Source organism: Aricia agestis, chromosome 15 (assembly GCF_905147365.1).
Source record: "Aricia agestis chromosome 15, ilAriAges1.1, whole genome shotgun sequence".
NCBI classification, from domain to species: Eukaryota; Metazoa; Arthropoda; class Insecta; order Lepidoptera; family Lycaenidae; genus Aricia; species Aricia agestis.
The window spans coordinates 1446759-1466111 of NC_056420.1; the positions used below are offsets into that span (position 1 = coordinate 1446759).

General features: G+C 38.6%; 1 protein-coding gene across 1 annotated transcript in view; it reads right to left on the minus strand.

The window, feature by feature from the left end:
- Nucleotides 1–19353, minus strand: part of LOC121734348 (bumetanide-sensitive sodium-(potassium)-chloride cotransporter) — a 30414-nt gene that overhangs the window by 9581 nt on the left and 1480 nt on the right. The window contains exons 2-8 of the mRNA XM_042124882.1: nt 9403–9500; nt 8805–8919; nt 3390–3549; nt 2911–3006; nt 2248–2417; nt 1105–1297; nt 554–693 (exon numbers count right to left, since the gene is read on the minus strand). Coding sequence (XP_041980816.1) covers nt 554–693; nt 1105–1297; nt 2248–2417; nt 2911–3006; nt 3390–3549; nt 8805–8919; nt 9403–9500 — 972 coding nt within the window. The remainder of the gene's footprint in view (nt 1–553; nt 694–1104; nt 1298–2247; nt 2418–2910; nt 3007–3389; nt 3550–8804; nt 8920–9402; nt 9501–19353) is intronic.

The following is a 19353-nucleotide window of genomic DNA, read 5'->3' on the forward strand; positions in this document are numbered from 1 at the left end:
CTGCAGCACCAGGTCAACTTTGCATTATTATGTGTATACGTATATATCTAGTATTTTCACAAATGTCACGAACTAGAATGAAATATAAAACCCATCAAACGACTACAAGTTGCTAACGGCCTTTCATGAACCAGATAAACCCTGATTGTCCAGCACTGAGCAGGCTGATGATGATGAATTATAGCTAAGAACACTCTCGATCATGTCAGCTTTCAAACAAAAAAAACTAGATCAAAATCGGTCCACCCGTTTGGATGCTACGATGCCACGGACAGATACACACACAGACAAACAGACAGATAGACAAACAGACAGACAGACAGACAGACACGTCAAACTTATAACACCCCTCTTTTTTGTCGGGGGTTAAAAATATAATGAAATGGTTAGTTGGTTCCGCAAACGGATTAGTTACATTTAATACTAGCCATTTTAATATAGCCATAAGTGTCACTGTGTTTGGTTTGCGGTACCTTATTTCGTATCCAATATTTGATTTTCTAACTTAGCTGTCAAAATTACCGCATGCAATTATCCCAAGTCATAATCTCACCTTTAGATCACCGGAGATGTTAGCGCCCGCGAGAATCCCGGTAGCTGCGGGAAAGAATATTGCGAAAACAGAGAAGAAGTCATGTTGTACTCCCTCAAACACGCGGTAGTCCGGGCCCAGGTTGTCACGTAATACTGTCACTGAAATAGATAGAAAGGTTTGTTACTGGGTTTGTCCTTATAGGTCAAAATAAAGAGAGCTTGTTACTAGGAATATCTACCCCTTAAAAGTGAAAAATCCTTATATATAATTTTAGAACTTTTTTGAGTTTCGTCATCTGTCAGAAGACTTTTTGTTTTTTTGTTCACAGCGACTTACAGAGATAGATTTATTGCCTCTTTTGCAGTTTCTGTTACTCTCAAATAAGCATTACTAATCATCCCGCGTTAGTGTCACTAAGAGCAAGAGAGGCAAAAGCGAAAGAGACAGGAATATTTACTATTAAACCCCACAAATTCCTGCGCCACCTCCTTATCGTCCTTGGGCGTTAGGGCCACTTAAAGCCAGAAGGAAAACAGAGGCAATTCAGAAAGAGACAGCAATATACTTACTATTAAATCCCACGAATCCTTGCGCCACCTCCTCATCGCCCTTGGGTCCTATCGCCGCGCCTATTAGGAAGTCACCGATGGCGGCCAGCAGGATGAACAGAAGCACCACCTGGGCTTTGGCCTCCCACTCCAACCCCACCACCACGATACCGGTCAGCACCACTATCGTGATGCAGCCGTATATCGCTTGGTCCTATTGAAGATCATTACAGTCAATGTCACAGAACTCACAGAGGTTTTTTTTTTATGAAATAAGGGGGCAAACGAGCAAACGGGTCACCTGATGGAAAGCAACATCCGTCGCCCATGGACACTCGCAGCATCAGAAGAGCTGCAGGTGCGTTGCCGGCCTTTTAAGAGGGAATAGGGTAATAGGGGAGGGTAGGGATGGGAAGGGAATAGGGGAGGGTAGGGAACGGAATAGGGGAGGGTAGGGAAGGGAAAAGGGTAGGGGATTGGGCCTCCGGTAAACTCACTCACTCGGCGAAACACAGCGTAAGCGCTGTTTCACGCCGGTTTTCTGTGAGAACGTGGTATTTCTCCGGTCGAGCCGGCCCATTCGTGCCGAAGCATGGCTCTCCCACGTTTAGGTTGAGAGGTTATTAATTATAGATTGGACCAATCGCTGTTTGTCTCTATCACTAGGGCACTATAATATTGCGGTTGAGGTTTGCTTTAAGCTATCGCATAGCTTTTATCCGAATCAAGAAAATTCCGTAACGAAAAAATCCCAACACCATATTCCGATCGGCAAACCGTTGCCAGTCTTCGGCACGGTGTTTGTGTGCGTGCGACTAGACGTATGCGGATTATAATTGCATAAGTTGAAAAAATTTTACTTATGCAATAGCTTTACCGCGGCAGGCCCCGAGTGCCACACATGTTTTTATTCAGTGATCGAGCTCCTCTTCATAATTAAACAAGTCGAGGCGCTCCGAAATATACGCCAGTGCATTGACTTTGTTGATGTGTCATCATAATACGTCACACTTCTAAGCAGTGCAATTTAGCGTCGAATAAAAGATTTAACGAGACGAGACGATTTCTTATCTGACGCGATATTACAGCGAGCCATTTCTCTTAATAATTAACTTGCTAGCGTAAACTACTCCATATCACACACAACATAAAGTCCAAACTCACCCAACTCTTGCTGACCATGTATGCGGTCTCCGGTATGAGACTTATGAGGGACTCGCCAAAGCCCACAACATACATGGCGCAGGCGACAGCATTGGCCATTGAGAATATCAGACCTATGGAACCCCCGAACTCTGGGCCCAGGGACCGCGATATCATATAATAGGTGCCACCTGGAACAAAATATGTAGAGTGAACAGTGATACTAGTAATGGTGAAGATGCTAATGATGATTGTGAGGGTATTGTCGATAATGATGATAGAGAAGATAGTGATGATAGTGACGATAGTAATTATTCTAGTGATGATGAAGATGCTAGTGATATTATTGACGATAATGCTAGCGACGATAGTGATATTAATGAAGACAATGATGACAACTGCGATTCTACTATTCGAATGCAACACCAATGCTGCTTCATCCTCTTTCGATTCACTTTGTTACTACTGCTTAAAACTTTTAAATGGTATTCTCGTGACAAAACCAACAAATACGAAACGCGTTTTGATTGGTAAAAACTTCAAAACTTGACATATAATATAAGAATAGTATTTAGCTGTTTAAAGAAACTTATACAAAGGATCTTCTGCCCTTCGCTTAAAAACTTATACAAAGGATTTAAGCGAAGGGCACAAGATGACATAAATAATTAAGTCATAACTTACCTCCTTTTATAACGCCATTAGTGCTGATAGCTGACATGGAGAGAGCCGTGATTGTGGTCACCACCGACGTCGTCAAGATAAGCAGAACTGACTGACCTGTAAACAATGAGTTGTTCCATACATACTTCAATACTAATATTATTATTTATGAGAAAGTATGTCTGTCAGCCTGTAATCTCTGACACTTAAGCCATTTAACCGACTTTGTAAGCCGGAAAAAGACATCATGATTTTAAAATGGTCCTCTTCTCCCAAACCAGTTTCCAAATGTCAAATCAGACAAGGACAAAACATAGAATAATTGTGTTTGTAATACACAGTCTATATTTATGCAACTTCCAAAAAAGAAAGAGGTTCTATATTAAAATTAAGTGTATACAATTTTTTTTATATGTTCAACGATAACTCCGTCGCTTGTGATCCGATTTTCGAAATTCTTTTTCCTGAGTACAGAGATGAAAGTAAAGATGGTCCCTCACCAACCCCAGCCTGGCCAACCACCCAGGACAGCCGCAGGAACAGCATCACACCCCATATGTTGAGCAGACATCGCATCAGCACGCCCTTCACCCACCCGAACTTTACTGATGATGAGGGGAGCGACGGCATCGAGAGATCCTTCTCCAGGGTTTGCCCGGGCTGGAAACAAATGGAACAATATGTTTTGATTCCCAAATTAGTAAAAAGGTAGGAGAAATAGTTTTACATAATGCCTCCCACTAGTTTTACACTCTGTCAGTCTATCAGCCGTAGTCTGAGACATTTAATGATGATAAACTGGAATTTAATATAGATTTTGACAGGTAATGGGGCTTAAATGTCAATATCTTTATATTTTAATTAGTTAAGTAAACAATATTCGTCTCTGAGTGCTGCAGGATAAGTAACGAAATATTATGTTTTACTTCCAAATTGGCTGGAGGCTTACACATTCGGAACTGTCCTAAATGGTGCCTACCACTGTTTCTACGGTATTCAAACATGACGTCAAAAGACGAATACGCTCGTATTTGAAGTACTTATAATCAAATAGCGTCCGATGGTTTCCATAGCAAAGTTGGATAGGATAATAGTTTCAATAGAGAAGTTAGTATCAGTTAGGTAACAGAGAGCTTGCCATTGAATATGTGTAAATCCATTAAAAATTATATTAGACAAATACAAATTCGTAATCGTTTGTCCATCATGGGCCAAAAATTTCAAAATGAAGAAGCTGCATAAAAGTGAATGGGCAACAAGCACGTTAAAATATTCAACTTTCATTATCTTGATGTCGCATCTTGCTTATTTATTAATTAATGTTTATGGACAGCAATAAATAATTGTATTACTTATTTCATAAATCAATAACATAACTGGTTTGTTCTGTACGCTGTTTACATAAGGCAGAGTGCAAATAAATATGAATTGTTATATGTCGCTTTGTATGTACAGTCACATGTAAATATTAGTTAAGGTTTTTTAATAATAATATTATGACATCCAGCGGGGCTAAAATGGTCGCTTTGAAGAATCATGATATGAATCATAATATGATTCATTTTTCTAAAATCGCAAAATGCAACTCTGCTTGCAATTAATTTCTGTATTTTTGTACTGATTTGACATTTGTCAGTTTGACAGTTTTGACAATTCATTTGCTGAATTGATTGAGAGGAATTGCTAAATGTGACCATTTTAGTCCCGCAGGTAGTTTAATGATATAATATGGTGTGTCAACTATTTCTTAAGGGATTTCATGCTTTGTCGAACTACCATCGTCAGATTCGTCACTAAAGTTTGTTGTGAGTTATCAGCAAAATACCTTACGATTTATTATTTTTGAGTAAATTTGAAACAAATCTTTTCAGAATGTCTACGTGTTGACCTACCACCGGTTCGGGAACTAACCCGGCGAGAAGAACCGGCTTAAGAAACTCGCACGTGGCCACTTATCGTCAAAAAAGTGGTTAACGAATAAATATCAAATAAAAATAATTCAAAAAAGCAAATTCGCAACACAGTAGCTGTCGACTGTACTTCATGTCATAATCAATGCGCCATAAAAACGTGATAGCGCTATTAAGACCTCCAGTAGTTAGTAGGCAGGTGTTTGTCCATGCTACACTTTGAAGGTTACGAATACGCAGATGTGTGTTCTACCTACTATTTTAAGTAGTATGTAAAGCCAAAAATAGTTCAGGTTTCTACCCGATTTTATTACATGGCAATTAGAGCCAAAGATACTTTTCAGTTGACCACTTTTCGATTTTATTACATGGCAAAGGGTTAAAATTAGAGCGGATTTGTCGTCGACTGTACTTAGTATAAGATAAATGTAGATAAGCTTTCTTTCTCCTATTTTATGAGCATTAAAAATCTAGAATAACATCTAAACTACAAAAATACTGCCTTTGTTCATGGTTTTAAAGCCTTTACTGGTCAAGCATCATTATAAACCAGTACCAGTCCTGTCCCACTCGCGCGTTTAGGTATCGAACTGTAAGTACCCCTTTAAAGGGGCAGATCACAAGTAGGGTTATCATACGTCCGGATTAATCCGGACATGTCCGGACTTTTAGACTCTTGTCCGGACTTCGTCCGGCCTTCTCATTTCCCGGATTTTTAATACTTGATGAAATATGAGAAATAAAACTAGTAAAGTTACATCGACGTATGTACGTGCGTTAGTTTATCGTTGTAACATTATACTGGTGGCGGTGGACTGGCTGGCGCCATCAGTGCTGCCAACATAAAAACAGAGTTGCCACCCTGAAAACAGTGTTGCAAATTTTAAAAATATCGTGTCGTGCGTGGGTAAGGTGAAAAATGTTTTTTTTTTTGTTCTTTTAACTAAGTACTACAAATAGTCAAAAGTCCGGACTTTTATTGAAATGTCCGGCTTTTTGTCAGGACTTTTGTAATACCTAGATGGTAACCCTAATCACAAGGGACTCACAAGCGAGCGGTGACGCACGCGCAAGATTTTTTCGTCGCATATACACGTACTGATTTAACCGCTGTGACAGAATCGTTATTAATCTGATAAATATGAACAATTGAAAAAAAGTCAAAGAAATATTTCAATAAAGTAATTTAAGAATTTAAAATACAAAAAAAAGATTAAAAAAATACACAAACATAGCAAATAAACCAATTTGTTACAAGCAAACCGAATACTACACATGAATAAACACAAGTTACTATGTTTAAGTTCTAAAAAATTCCTGACCAGCTACACTATAATGAAATATAAAACTATTATAAAATATACGTTGGGTTACTAAAATTTGTTTATCACTATAAAAGAGTTTGCTATTAGTAGCTCTAGTAATTAAGAGAAGATTATTTTATTTTCTAAAAGGTGACAATCTTGATTTCGTCAGAAAGGGTACCTCTTACGCGATAGAAAGAGAGCGCACATGTAGGCAAATATAATTGTAGGCACCTAGCACTGTACGCGGTTGAATGTGTTGCGATCCCGCTCCTCCGCGTGTAGCGTTGACGAGGGCATGGGGGGGTTTTAGTCGGTAAACCTCTGCGGAGGGAGTCCGACATACCCGAGGGGGCGGGGGATGCGTAATGCATTTCCCGTCCTTAAAGAGCACTGCGCGGTCGAAATTTGAACTTTATAGTATCGTAGCATGAGTTGTTATTTTTTTAAACGGGTTTCGCTAGTGGGAATTCTGTTGGTACTACTAATATAATATATTCTGTGCCAGTACTGACGACAGCTTTTGAGGTAAATGGAAACCCAAGGGGGATTTTAAAGATCAGGACGGCCAAAAACAGAGGATTTGACTCCTGTGGTGCTTCGCGTACCCAAGGTAATCTCTTACAATTAGATGATTCATCTGCTCTTCTCTTAATACGTTTCATAAGATAAAGGACTGGCTTTCCCATTGCAAAATGATGTCACAGTGTTTTAAATCATAGACTAATAATTAGTCGAGTTAAACAATGCATGAGTCACGCAATCGTAAATTCACTGCACCATCTACAGTGAATTAGTAATTTAGTATCTATTATAAACTAATAGTTGGCTGTTAGCTACCTTTAGTAGTGGAATTGATACCAAGTTTTTGAACATATAAACAAAATTGCTAAGTATAAAAAGGCTGTGAGCACGTTTTTTTGACCGACTTCCAAAAAAGAGGAGGTAATACGTTCGGCTGTATGTACTTTTTTTTGTATGTTCAACGATTACTCAGCCGTTTATGATTCGACTTTCAAAATTATTTTTGTGTTGTATAGGGTTTAGCTCGAATTTAGTACCATGTTCACAAAAGTGGTGATCTGATGATGGGATCCATGAGGAATCGAGGGGACTACTTGAAATTTGTATGGCAAAATTTAGTGATTTCGATTTTTTCTGAAGCATTCGAGGTAAATACTATCAAAAAGTATTGTTTTTACCTTGGAAGTCGGTTTCAATTTTTTGTTAAAAAATTATTACATATCCAGAGTCCAGACAATCTTGAACTTGAGACATATTTGATTGCAACAAGCACTAGTGCATCCTACACCTACGACATGTGACCCATGTCAAGTGAGGGTAATTAAATCAGGACCATGGAGGGCAGCCATAGGCGTAGACAATAGACGTAGCTAATAATAATAAGCATCCGCCTTCATCATTGGGGTTTATGAAACTGATCCTTCTGTCTTCGGCATAACAATCTAGTCGGATGAAATAACTCTGGACACATTATATTTAGCACCATATATAGAGAGAATATAATAATTATCGTTATTCACAGCAAACGGTCTTTTAATTTATTGGTAAAATAAACTTGGCGAGCCGTTCGATCCGAAACTTAAGTTACTTTACATTAAGACATAGGTATACGCATTGCAACAGGTAATCTAAATTAAATGTTCCAGATATGATAAGAATGTACTGAGGTCTAGATTCTAAGGTCTAGAACTCTTGACACTAACATTTGTCGAGTGCGTCTTTAGGAGATCTCCCACTTTCTTGGGCAATAGCTTTAACCTTGGCGTTTAACCTCTAGTCTCTACTTAAGCCCCCTACCTGACAATTGTCACTCATTAACTAATTGTTCTCATCGCATACACAAACAACAGCTATTGGTCCTTACATAATATATTCTACCACATGGCATCTCATTGTTAGTGTCTAGACTCTAGAGCTTATAATCTAGACCTCAGTATTATATTCTTATCAGGTCTGGAAGTCGGAACAAATTATAGATAACCTATTGCAATGCGCAATTGCGCATGCCTATGTCTCAATGTAAAGTATGCGTTAGCTTAAGAATTTACATGACTGTTTATTTTCGTTATCTTAACTACCGTAGCACTGCGAACACGTAGAGAATTGTTGTGGTGAGCTCTACTTAGGAAAAGTGTCACCACATAAATTATAATATTATTAGACCCATTTGCACTGGCTGGGTTAAAGATATCCTGTTATATCGTGTTATGCCACAGTTCTTAAATGTCTTGCACATTTCTAAAAAGGCAAGTGATAAACCCGTTTTTGTGGACTTCCGACGTTAATAGTAGATAAAAATCTCTCTGTTCCAATGTCTAAGAGAGTTCAAGATGATCTCTGTAGTTTCCGGTAATTAGCCTGATAAACTATGGCTGTGTACCGACCATCTAACTTCTAAGTGTCTAACACACTATTCCGAAAATGAGCTAGGTGCTACCTGTTAGAGTCAATTCAAACCGCAACGCGAGTGGAGTGGAGGCATATTTTTAAATTTATATGGATTTGACAGATTTTTAAGACGTCTCACGAAATTAAAATCTGTCAATTCAGTACAAATTAAAATGCATCTACGCGTCGCGTTGCGGTTAGGACAGTCAAGTTAGGGCTGCCACCGACTATCCAGCTTCTAAGCTAGGAACTACCCTCTTACGAGTATTCAAGCAAGGATGTTACCAACCTTTCTGGAGAGAGAGGCGTTGTGCAGTTCGTCCAGGGTGGGCCTCGGCACCGCGTGCAGCGACATCACGTTGCGGTAGTTGTCGAGCCGAGGCAGGGCTTCTCTTGTGAAGTGCCTGAAGACAAATAATGATGGACGTTATACACGCCTATATTGTCCGGTGACCAAGCAGCTCTTAAAATATAAAAGATTTGGCTCTGCAGAGATCGTAAATTCAATCTCCGCATTGGTACCATTAGCTTATTAGTTGCTAAAAAGCTTACTTTTTAGTGATCCCAATGAACATCACCATGAACTGACTGTCAAGAAATTAGTGTATAGTATAGTTTTCACAGAGCCAGTATTGGCTTGGTATATGCCGCGTGTGAACAGTTTGGCCTGGCTTGAAAAACTGTTCACACGCGGCATATACCAAGACAATACTGGGTGCCAGTCTTATTGGCAGCCAGTACTGGCTCTGTGAAAACTATACTTAAAAGGCATTAAACCAAGCAAGTGGATTTTTTTTTGTAGTTTTCACGCTGAAATTGAACCACCTTCAGCGGTTTCTGGATTCGAAAGGCTTGCTAGACCAAAGCTTCTGATAGATGGAACTCACCTGAAGCTCTTCCCGTATTTCGTGTCGGTGGTGGTGAGAGGATCGTCGCTGTCCTCACCTGCGGACTCCGTCGCCTCAGAGTGCTTGTCCTCCATGTCCTGCAAATACAGAGGGTCGCATGATACACCATTATTTTTTAACTGACTTCCAAAAAGGAGGAGGTTAAATATTCGGCTGTGGATATCTTTATTTATTTTTATATCTTTATTCATAAAATGTTTTACAATATTACCCTATACAATAAAAATCGCCAAACTGCACAACAGTTTGTTGGCGATAATTTCGTTGAAATTAATAAACTTAACAAAACTTAATTCTTAAATAATTTATAACACATTTCCAGCCCCTAATACAATAAGTAGAATCTCTAATACAGAACATCTAATATTTCCTCCCACGATACTTCTGATAAGCTTTATAGCGTCCATTCAAGTCATTTACAATTTTCCCTAAAATTTAATTCTCTATCTGTTGCTGTATTAAAATAATTACAATTTATGCGAAAATTGAGGAATTGCGAATCCGTTAATATTAATTCTAATTCTTAGCAAAGCTATAGAATATAGATTCCTTTACGACTTTATTCTGCCTTTGAATCCATGTGTAATCGTTATGTACATAGGCACATAGTTAGTCAAATGCCCTTCATTTCTTTACACATGTATCGAAGCCATTAAAAGACCAATCATTTGGGTGCCACGCGTATTACACCAGAATGATCAAGGCCACCATTTTTTTTGTACATGTGCGGCCTTCAGGATGTGCCTAGCCAATAGATATAGTAGGGAGTAATGACGTGTATCCGACCATTACTAAATTGGTAGGAAGTTAGGAACTAATAAGACGCTTTAGCAATTCCTTGATAAAAGGGAGCGCCGCGCCGCAGGGAACGTAATCTACTTCAAATATCCGACTTAGGATAAGACTTAAACCAGCCTTTCCCAATGTGGGCGATAACAACCCTTTGTGGGCGCTGAAGGTATAAAGGAGGGCGGTGTGGGATCCCGGAGACCGGCTAATGGCTCTCAAGTTTAAAGGGATGTCAAAGTTAAATATTTGTAAAGTCACAGAATAGATAATTGTACATAAAGTAATTAAAGCTTTAAAGTAGGTGTTAAGTGATTAGATAAAGTGTTAAAAAAACACAGAATGTCTTAGAAAACTGATTTTCAAAAAGGGGTCATTTATAAATTATACGTCAGGATGTTCTAAGGCTTTAGATAGATCCTTTAACGATAAAAAAGGATTCCTTCATTTCATTTTAGGTCCTTGATTTCAAAAATAAACAGAATTAAAATCTGCTACAGCTACAGTTCATGATCCTATTAAGTTTTACTTCCATGGAATAATACGGCGTTATCGGAATTTACTGTAATAGATTTCTAAAGAGATACAAGCTTAAATATAACTTATTGCGATGACGATAGAGTTCAAACTAGAGAGACTTATCGGTAATCCATCAAATATTTTTCGTGACACGGTGAAGCTTTGTTGCAATGTACGACACGATATTATTATATTATGTACTACGTTTTTGGATAACATTCAATTGTAAAAAGGGTTCCTAAACTGAAAAGAGCAAACTTAATTAATGACTTATGCAAAAAAATTCAAAGCTAGCCTGCTGAATAAGAGTATTAGAGGCGCAGCACTGTTTCAGATGTAGTAACTCAGAATTAAGTACTTTTATATTAATTAAACCCAAATATATCAAATATTTTTAATTTGATACAATCCGATAAGTCGATTGCATTGACGGACGACAAATCGTGTGGTGTAATACCACAAACCAATACAATGTGTTACCACTTAGTCATGCCCACGCGGCCCATAGCGAAAGGTTTTTTTTTATGAAATAAGGGGGCAAACGAGCAAACGGGTCACCCGATGGAAAGCAACTTCCGTCGCCCATGGACACTCGCAGCATCAGAAGAGCTGCAGGTGCGTTGCAGGCCTTTTAAGAGGGAATAGGGTAATAGGGGAGGGCAGGGATGGGAAGGAAAGGGAATAGGGGCGGGTAGGGAAGGAAATAGGGTAGGGGATTGGGCCTCCGGTAAACTCACTCACTCGGCGAAACACAGCGCGCCGGTTTTCTGTGAGAACGTGGTATTTGTCCGGTCGAGCCGGCCCATTCGTGCCGAAGCATGGCTCTTCCACGTATATATGTCGCAGGGAAAAGAAGATATCAGGGATATCCCGAAATCCCTAGGGATATCACGAAATCGCGGTAGATACCGAATATTCTTGTTTCTTACGTCTTCTTACTAAACAAATCTAGTGATATGTCATTTCACTAAACTAAATCTAGTGAAATGTCAGAAAAGCGGATACCGCCGAATAAAAATCGAGCTACGCATTTCTCTCGCTCGCTCTAATATCCTATCACTATCTTATGGGGGCGACTAACCTTAAATTGACGATTTTATAATTCATTTTTATACTTGAAAATAAGCCCCGAATTGTTTCATTTTGTAGACATAGATACTACAATATATTTCCGAGAATCAGACCTAACAAAAACACTATATCTTAAAATTTTCTCGATCACAAAGATGCATCTAATTTTCACGAATTTTTCATATATTGCCATAACCGTGCATTAAACTAAGTTAATATTTTAACACATTGTATAAAATTCTATCATTGAGGAACTGACCGTTTCCGCTTTTCTGACATTTCACTAGATTTAGTTTAGTGAAATGACATATCACTAGATTTGTTTAGTAAGAAGACGTAAGAAACAAGAATATTCGGTATCTACCGCGATTTCGTGATATCCCTAGGGATTTCGGGATATCCCTGATATCTTCTTTTCCCTGCGACATATACATATATATTCTCAAAGTACTGCGCACCGAATTCATAAACTAAATTATATACGCATGTTCTGTCACGACATCGGCCATACGATTTTTTTAGTAGCTAGTAAGTAGTAACTAGTAAGTAAATAACCTCTTTCAAGGCTACATGCGAAAAAAATGTATCGGAAGTTCGGCTCAGTACATTTGTCCAATAACCCCTACTATTATAGTTCCCTTTAATAGTTAATACCGTATGTTATCGATTCGCTACTTCTTCAGTGTTTACCTCAAACGTATACAATATACATGCAAAAGAAGAAGCCTGCAATTCCATAGCGCCAAAATTATTTCATCGCGCATTTTTTTAGGATAAAAAGTATCCTGTGTCCTTTCCTGGAACTCAAAGTATCTACATACTAACAAAAACGGTTTAGCGGTTTGGGCTTGGAGGTAACAGACAGGCAGACAGACAGACGGTCGACAGACAGACAGACAAATTTCGCATTTATAATAGTATGGATATTGGATATAAGCAGTTTTTCTCGCGCCGTTAGATAATATCACTTCAAAATGCTGTAAATCATTCAAATTACAATTTTTAGTCATAAAAGTTCTTTTGCTAGTAAATATACATCTTTTTATTTATAATTCAATAAAAAAAATTAACAAATGCTATACTTTAAAAATTCGTGTTGAGGGTCGTCTCTAGCGGAATCGCCCATATGTAAGTTTCTGAAATTAGCTCTCCAAGCCTTTCAGAGTTTCCGTTGATGGCTGCTGGTTTGTACGAGGCCACGCAGGTAACTTTAACGAACTCAGAGTGAGAGAGTTCCATTACTCTCGAATTAACAGGTGCACCTAGTATACTCTAGATCTCTCACCTAGGTGGTGAGAGATCTAGAGTAGGATCAAATTCTACATGCTCTTCCGACGTCATTTTTTTTGCCGGGAAATGTCATTATGATCCCCGGCAGTGCTGGGGAGGACGACCGGGGTATGTGGGACTTGCTGCGACCGATGGATGGTAAGTGGCCGCAGCTCTACCCACTAAAACCCGACCGTATTCCTTTCTGCGCCGGTAGCGGTAGCGAACGATGTAGATTGTAGGGTGACGACTAGACCCGGTGGCCCCACATTTCCCGTGGATCTGTCTTCTGTCAGTAGTGACAGAAGACAGATCCACGGGAAATGTGGGGCCACCGGGTCTAGTCGTCACCCTACAATCTACATCGTCCTACCCAAACTTGGACACAATATCAAAGTTTCCGTAATATTAAATTTTACTACCAGATTATTTCACTACGAGTATGTTGAATTTGGCAACACTTACTCGTAGAATTTAGTACAATCCGGTTGGACTGTACTAAATTCTACGAGTGATTTATGGTTATAATATTGTTATCGCAATATCATCAGCAAATACATGATGGAATATTACCAGTTACCACCACATTTCTATGGCGGACCGAACATTCAAGAAGTATTGCAGGCGCATTTAAAGACCATGACCAATTTTAGACCAAGGCTGGGAAATCGGGGTGTAGGTCGACCTCCAACTATGTGGGACGACGATCTCCGTTTAGTTGCAGGCCCATGTTGGATGCGAGTAGAAGGAGATCGGTCATCTTGGCGTTCATTGACAGAGGCCTATGTCCAGCAGTGGACGGTCATAGGCTGATATGATGATGATGATGGTGACCAATTTTAGAATGTTAGATAAGCTAAACATATTATTAACATTAATTCATTGTTCTATTTTTAACCGACTTCCAAGAAAAAAATTCCAATCCAAAATTATCATTTAATTACAGTTAAGTATCCTCAGAATGTAGTTGCAAATAAACTTTATTATTATTATTCAGACATTGATAACATTTTCCAGGGCAAAAAATGTGACAATACCCACTCCACTTTCGATTACAATTCAGGAGAAGCGATAGGTCATAAAAAGAGTAATTTATCCAAATCGAAAGTGGCTTTACATTCCAATAAGTTTTCGAATGTGTCAGCGAATACAAATTAGTACCACTTAAGGCATAATATGAAAATAGCGGACTCGAGTGGGCAGGGCTAAAATAAGACCAGCTATAAATAGCCTGGCCTGCAGGATATATGGCAGACTTGACAGTCACTCGCGAAAATGATGAACCTACAATCATCTTTCTTGTCAGACGATTAGCCTGCATTTTCCTAAGTTGAAGGAGAATGATTATTCTGATATTTCTAAATATCAGAATAATCATTCTTCAAACATTCAATTCAACAACTTCATCATTTCCACCTCCTAATTTCAGATATCCAAATTCCAAGCTATGACTAAGCATGGCTGCGTGTTAAGTTTACAATGATTTAGGATTTATCGAAAGATTTTGTGCTATCATCATCCAAACACAACAATACTGAATTAACATAAATAACGAAATTGTAGAGTGTATAGAGTCTACAATCTACATGTTTGTAATCTTGTAGTAGTAAGTACGTAGTACATATACTATATTCCTCGATTGTTGCCTATGATAGACTTGGGTATATTGTGCATGTTAAAGACGACTTCCGAGTCATAGTAACAATCATGGCTATCCGCCATATCTATACATGGATTGTGGAGGTTCCCCGTCTCAACTGTCAAAAATGTCCGGCACGGCAGTGGCCTGTGGAAGACGAGATTTATACAGTTACCCCAATAAAAATAGAATTTAAAAGCTTTGAGCTAACTTTATAATATATTGAAGGTTAGGTAGACCTTCAGAACTGGATACCTCTTAAAGTAACCGCCACCGAAACTCTATACTTGCTGGTCGTTCTTACCTCCTTAGTACTCCTTAGTGGTCATATTTAAAAGGAAAACTTTCAGCTTTTATTAGACAAAAGTCTGGCTGTCCCTGGCTCTACTCTATCACTCTTCATCTGAAATTCATATGGCTATATCTGCAGCAGGTAGCATGGCAGATGCTAGTGACTCGCCTGCTCCACTGACACGTGTATGTTTTAGATTTTATTTGCCACTTTTACGAGGCAACATGGCGTCAATATTTCGCAACAAGTCGACGATATTATAATTGCAAATACGTGCTAATATTTCAATTGCACGTCTTGTCTCTACTTTGCGTGTGACATTTATCCATGAAATCATTTAGTATGCTTTTATTTGATTAGGAACAACTATAGTATTTGCATAAATGGTAATAATTACTGGGTTGCAGTAGTATTTTTTTTTTAATTATATAAGTAAAGTACAGTAAACAAAACACTATCGAGTAGAACTTACGAACTATGAAAGAGAAAGGTATTACAGCAGATTTTTTAAGCACCACTTACCAGTCTTTTTATTTTTTTATCTGGAAAAAGACTTAAGTTAAAGTAATAATTATGTATTTATTACTTTGTTTCCTAAGGCATAATAATGATCTAAGGAAGATTTTAAGCGGGTTAATTAAATCCCAGTTCAGAGTTGAACCGAAGGCCAACTGGAAACTAATATGGCTACATACAAACAAATTACGACTTGTTTCAAAGAAAATACAAACAAACATCAATATTTTGTCGAAAACCATCGAATTATTTTTAAAAAATCAACACGTAATAAAAATAATTTATGTCTCGTGAACCGTCTTTGTCTTATTCATACTAATATAATATAATATTATATATTATGCGAAAGTGTGTCTATCTGTCTGTATGTTACCTCTTCACGCCCAAACCACTGAGCCGATTTTGTTGAAATTTGGCATGGAGATACTTTGAGTCCCGGTAAACTGGGGGGTGAGCAAAAATCTTTTCGTTTTCGCTTCGTTATAGAATCGCCGATGAAAATGCATAGAATTGACATAAGCGTTCGTTAATGTGAGTTGTCTATAGCTCAGAAGTTCTAAGCTCAGGAATCAGGATGTATTACGGCTGCAATGTGACGGCAGGCCGCAGGGCTATGCTAGGAAAAAGAGCATGTAACACTAAACATTTTGTGACGTGGGAGAGCCATGCTTCGGCACGAATGGGCCGGCTTGACCGGAGAAATACCACGGGCTCACAGAAAACCGGCGTGAAACAGCGCTTGCGCTGTGTTTCGCCGAGTGAGTGAGTTTACTGGAGGCCCAATCCCCCACCCTTTTCCCTTCCCTACCCTCTCCTATTTCCTTCCCTAAGTACCCTCCCCTCTTTCCTTCCCTAAGTACCCTCCCCTGTTCCGCTATTCCCCCTTAAAAGGCCGGCAACGCACCTGCAGCTCTTCTGATGCTGCGAATGTCCATGGGTGACGGAAGTTGCTTTCCATCAGGTGACCCGTTTGCTCGTTTGCCCCCTTATTTCATAAAAAAAAATATTAACAATACTATCTTTTAAACGATTAAAGTATGTCGAAACTCCACATGTGTATAGAATACCGGTTGGATCTAGTATCGTAAACTACGTCTCCTTAAGGTATGATAAGACTTGCTCACACTATGAGCGATAAATTCTGTGGATATTGAAAGAGATTGCTGCATGAGTAGGGTAATTGTTAAGAAGATATTATGAATGGTTTTTTATTTCGTGCTAGTTAAAAAAAACTAACCTTTACATCCGTTGTGGATAATTTATACAGTATTTTCAGAGCGAAGTAACCACTCCTCAAATACTGTAGTGCCTGGGACAAGATTTTTAAATGTCCGTATGGTTGCCCAAGCACATACGGCATTCTCGCATCATAGTCGGCCTAGACCAGAGGAAAGAACTAGTCAATACATCTGGGACCAACTATGTGCGGGTTTCCTCACAATGTTTTCCTTCACCGTACGAGCATCCGTATTATGTACTTGAGATCAGAAAATGTCTCATAGGTACACGCCTCCACCCGGGTTCTCCGTCGACGGAGGGCCTCGCGTCCTAAGTCGTTTTAATTAGCAGTTAACATAAATATGTTATGGTACATTTCCATGAACCATCAACTTATTTGTTGACAAATAAGTTACTGAATCGACTAGCTCTATGTTCGGAGTTATTTGGAAAATATTTCAATGTTCGCATTTCAAATCGTCTGTGAGTTATGCGACACATTAGCAGTGTAAGAACTTCACCTTAAGGGGGCGACTAACCCTAAATTGTCGATTTTATAATTCATTTTTATACTTGAAAATAATCCCCACATTGTTTCATTTTCTAAAATTAGATACGGTACTACAATATATTTCCGAGAATTTAATCTGAGCAAAAACACGATATCTTAAAATTCTCTCGATAGAAAAAATTCACAAAGATGCATCTAATTTTCACGAATTTTTCATTTATTGCCATAACCGTGCATTGAACTTTATACGTGGGAGAGCCATGCTTCGGCACGAATGGGCCGGCTCGACCGGAGAAATACCACGCTCTCACAGAAAACCGGCGTGAAACAGCGCTAGCGCTGTGTTTCGCTGAGTGAGTGATTTTGCCGGAGGCCCAATCCCCTACGCTATTCCCTTCCCTACCCTCCCCTATTCCCTTCCCATCCCTACCCTCCCCTATTCCCTTCCCATCCCTACCCTCCCCTATTCCCTCTTAAAATGGCAGGCAACGCACCTGCAGCTCTTCTGATGCTGCGAGTGTCCATGGGCGACGGAAGTTGCTTTCCATCAGGTGACCTGTTTGCTCGTTTGCCCCCTTATTACATAAATAAAAAAAAATTGAAAAAAAACTAAGTTAATATTTTAACACATTGTATAAAATTCTATCATCAATGAATATTTTATTGAGAGATCGACCAAGCGGATTTTTTAAATGTTGTATATTTATCGAGTTATTGAGAAAAAACTAATTTGGCGATGAATCCGCGTCGTTCTTTTTCACCTGGCATATGAAAGACGGGCGTGAGTGTGAAGAGAGAAGGACGATGTTTGATTTTTGGAGTTAGTCGCCCTCTTAAACTTTTAACGATTTGAGTTCATATTTAAATAACACCTTACACAAAGACTATGTTACATTCTTCCTAGCTAAAAAGGTAGACTCTACTTTCAAGACCAATAAAAAAGTACTTGTACTAACTGGCGATTATCGAAAATTTTTTGGAACCCAATCAAAAAGTATAGGCGACAATAATTATAATTGGGAAGAGTTTGTTTGTTTGAACGCGCTAATCTCAGGATCTACTCGTCCGATTTGAAAAATTCTTTCAGTGTTAAACTGCACATTTATGGAGGAAGGCTATAGGCTATATTTTATCGCACTAAGACTAATACGAGCGCGTTATAGCACGTGCTATAGCTCAGCGGTGTGCACACGCCCTACAGTAAGACGTCGCCGAGGCTATGGGAAGTGTACTTATCCAATTTGCCCCTATTATGATTTATCGGTATCGGCTCTGACCTAGACCGTTATAACGCACCCGTGGAAACATTTTAACCCCCTACGAGTTATAGTTTCGGCGCGTATGTCTGTTTGAGGTATCGAAGCTTCTAAACGGATAAACAGATTTTGGTCTACAAGCCTTGAAGTACAAAGTAATGTTGGAGCCAGTAATTAAATGCAATTATACATACACTTTACTAATTTATACGTAACGTAACTTTAAGTTCTACTAGCAGCCTCAAGTCGCAACAGTTTTTAACCGACTTCCAAAAAGGAGGAGGTTATATTATGTCCGGCTGTGGATATCATTGAGATACTATACTTAATACTTTATCTATGGTGGATTTTTTTTTCATTAATTTTATAAATAATTTTTTCAAATTCAAGCACCTTTTTTCAGAGATTTAAAGTTTTTATAAGAATACGATAGACCCCCGTTAATCCGACATATAATAGACCATGTGGGATTAGCGAATTTGTCGGATTCTAGAGTACTGCATACATTTTTACACATTTGAACACCTTATAATTATAATCATAAGGTTTTATCTCAACTTCAAATCATTTTCCTAAAGCTAAGTACTTATATCAGCGAGCTATAACCTTGAATAATTGTAAAAAAAAAATTACTTACCTAAATAAAGATTGGCCAAAATAATGTTTATATGTACCATACTTAATTGGTTGATTGTGGTACTTATTTAAAACATTATTTTGGCCACTGGCTCACTGGTTAGTCATAGATATGTCGGATTACAAGGGGCGCCAAACTAGCTAGGGGCCGGATTAGCGAGGGTTTACTTATGTGAATAGCCATGGATATCTAGTTTGTAATATGCATATGACTACA